This window comes from Oncorhynchus nerka, unplaced genomic scaffold, assembly GCF_034236695.1.
Source record: "Oncorhynchus nerka isolate Pitt River unplaced genomic scaffold, Oner_Uvic_2.0 unplaced_scaffold_8728, whole genome shotgun sequence".
NCBI classification, from domain to species: Eukaryota; Metazoa; Chordata; class Actinopteri; order Salmoniformes; family Salmonidae; genus Oncorhynchus; species Oncorhynchus nerka.
In genome coordinates this window covers 1-2,316 of record NW_027032592.1, presented here as the reverse complement: position 1 = coordinate 2,316, position 2,316 = coordinate 1, and the positions used below count along the sequence as shown (strand labels likewise).

General features: G+C 47.6%; 1 protein-coding gene across 1 annotated transcript; it reads right to left on the bottom strand.

Annotated features, from left to right (window-relative positions):
- Positions 1 to 1,032: 1,032 nt before the first annotated feature.
- LOC135565979 (uncharacterized) lies at positions 1,033 to 2,243 on the bottom strand (the record flags this gene model as incomplete). Its single annotated transcript, XM_065013933.1, has 2 exons — positions 1,033 to 1,422; positions 1,862 to 2,243. Coding segments are annotated over 2 exons (772 nt in total), but the record flags the coding sequence as incomplete, so codon positions are not given.
- Between the last annotated feature and the right edge of the window lie 73 nt (positions 2,244 to 2,316).

Here is a 2,316-nt window from a genome sequence, read left to right as displayed (position 1 = left end):
GTGGACGTTTGGGTAGGACATTGTGGAGCTGCACCATGCATAGTAGTGGACGTTTGGGTAGGACATTGTGGAGCTGCACCATGCATAGTAGTGGACGTTTGGGTAGGACATGTTGGAGCTGCACCATGCATAGTAGTGGACGTTTGGGAAGCATGTTGAGCGCACGCATAGTAGTGGACGTTGGGTAGGACATGTGAGCTGCACCGTGCATAGTAGTGGACGTTTGGGTAGGACATTGTTGGAGCTGCACCATGCATAGTAGTGGACGTTTGGGTAGGACATTGTGGAGCTGCACCATGCATAGTAGTGGACGTTTATGTTTCCCGAATGACATCACCGTGAGGTAACATGCAGTGCCTTCGGAAAGTAATTCAGACCCCTTGACTTTCTCCACATTTTGTTACGTTACAGCCTTTTTCTATAATTGATTAAATAAATAATTAACTTACTCTAAAATGGTTAAATATTTTTTTTGCATCAATCTACACACAATACCCCATAATGACATCACAATACCCCATAATGACATCACAATACCCCATAATGACATCACAATACCCCATAATGACATCACAATACCCCATAATGACATCACAATACCCCATAATGACATCACAATACCCCATAATGACATCACAATAGCCCATAATGACATTACAATAGCCCATAATGACATTACAATAGCCCATAATGACATCACAATACCCTATAATGACAAAGCAAAAACAGGTGCAAATGTATTAAAAATAAAGAACAGATACCTTATTTGCATAAATATTCAGACCCTTTGCTATGATACTAGAAAAATTGAGCTCAGGTGCATCCTGTTTCCATTGATCATCCTTGAGATGTTTCTACAACTTGATTGTAGTCCACCTGTGGTCAATTCAATTGATAGGACATGATTTGGCAAGGCACACACCTGTCTATATAAGGTCTCACAGTTGACAGGTGCACGTCAGAGTCAAAACCAAGTCGATTAAACTTGTCGGAGTGGGCACCCTGATTCTAGTTTGTGAGCTAGGCAGGCTACTACTGCCTGGGAAGATCTCCCCACTGGAAGCCCGAGGTAGGGGGCGGGGGTAGGTTGACCTTGGTCTCCCCTCTGGAAGCCCGAGGTAGGGGGGCGGGGGTAGGTTGACCTTGGGTCTCCATACTGGAAGCCCGAGGTAGGGAGGTGGGGGTAGGTTGACCTTTGGGTCTCCATACTGGAAACCCGAGGTAGGGGGCGTGGGTAGGTTGGACCTCAGGTCTCCCCTCTGGAAGCCCGAGGTAGGGGGGGCGTGGGTAGGTTGACCTCAGGTCTCCCCTCTGGAAGCCCGAGGTAGGGGGGCGGGGGTAGGTTGACCTCAGGTCTCCCCTCTGGAAGCCCAAGGTAGGGGAGCGGGGGTAGGTTGACCTCAGGTCTCCACACTGGAAAACCTGAGGTAGGGGGGCAGGGGAATCTATCAAATAGCACACCTCTAACTTTGTACAGTACTAATGCAATTAGTAAAATCAGTCACGCTACGAAATGCTACCGAATAAACCACAATTAATTCATAATAATGTGAATATACAGTTTCGCAGACATATTGTTACGTTTTTTTCTGGTTTGTGTGAATTCGTTATAAAACCAGTCCGCACACCAGGGTGAATTGATTCAGTCTCGACTCTTGTTTGACGCACTGCTTTGCTTTATCTTGGCAAGATCGCAGTCGTAAATGAGAACTTGTTCTCGATTGGCCGACCTAAAAAGGTGAAATAAAATTAAATAAAAAAACATATTTATATAGTTTTAAATGGTAGTCTTTATTTGTCTTCCAAATGTCTGAATAAAAATTAGTTAGTGCAGAATGGTGCTTTTCTCGGGGGTTTGGGCGCTGAGCAGGTTGGGTTTCTGGGGTTTGGGCGTGAGAGGATGGGTTTTGGGGGTTTGGGCGCTGAAGGTTGGGTTCTTGGGGGTTTGGGCGCTGAAGGTTGGGTTTTTGGGGTTTAGGCGCTGAAGGTTGGGTTTTTGGGGCTCTTGGGCGCTGAAGGTTGGAGTTTTGGGAGTTTGGGCGCTGACGGCTGAGTTTTGGGGTTTGGGCGCTAGTGAATTGGGTTTGGGGTTTGGGAAGGTTGGGTTTAGGGTTTGGGCGCTGATGGCTTGGGCTTTTTGGGGGTTTGGCACCCGGAAGGTTGGGTTTTTGGGGGTTTGGGCGCTGATGGTTGGGTTTTTGGGGGGTTTGGGCGCGGAAGGTTGGGTTTTGGGGGTTTGGGCGCTGAAGGTTGGCAGTTTTTGGGGGTTTGGGCGCCTGAGGATGGTTGGGAGTTTGGGCGCTGATGGTTGGGTTT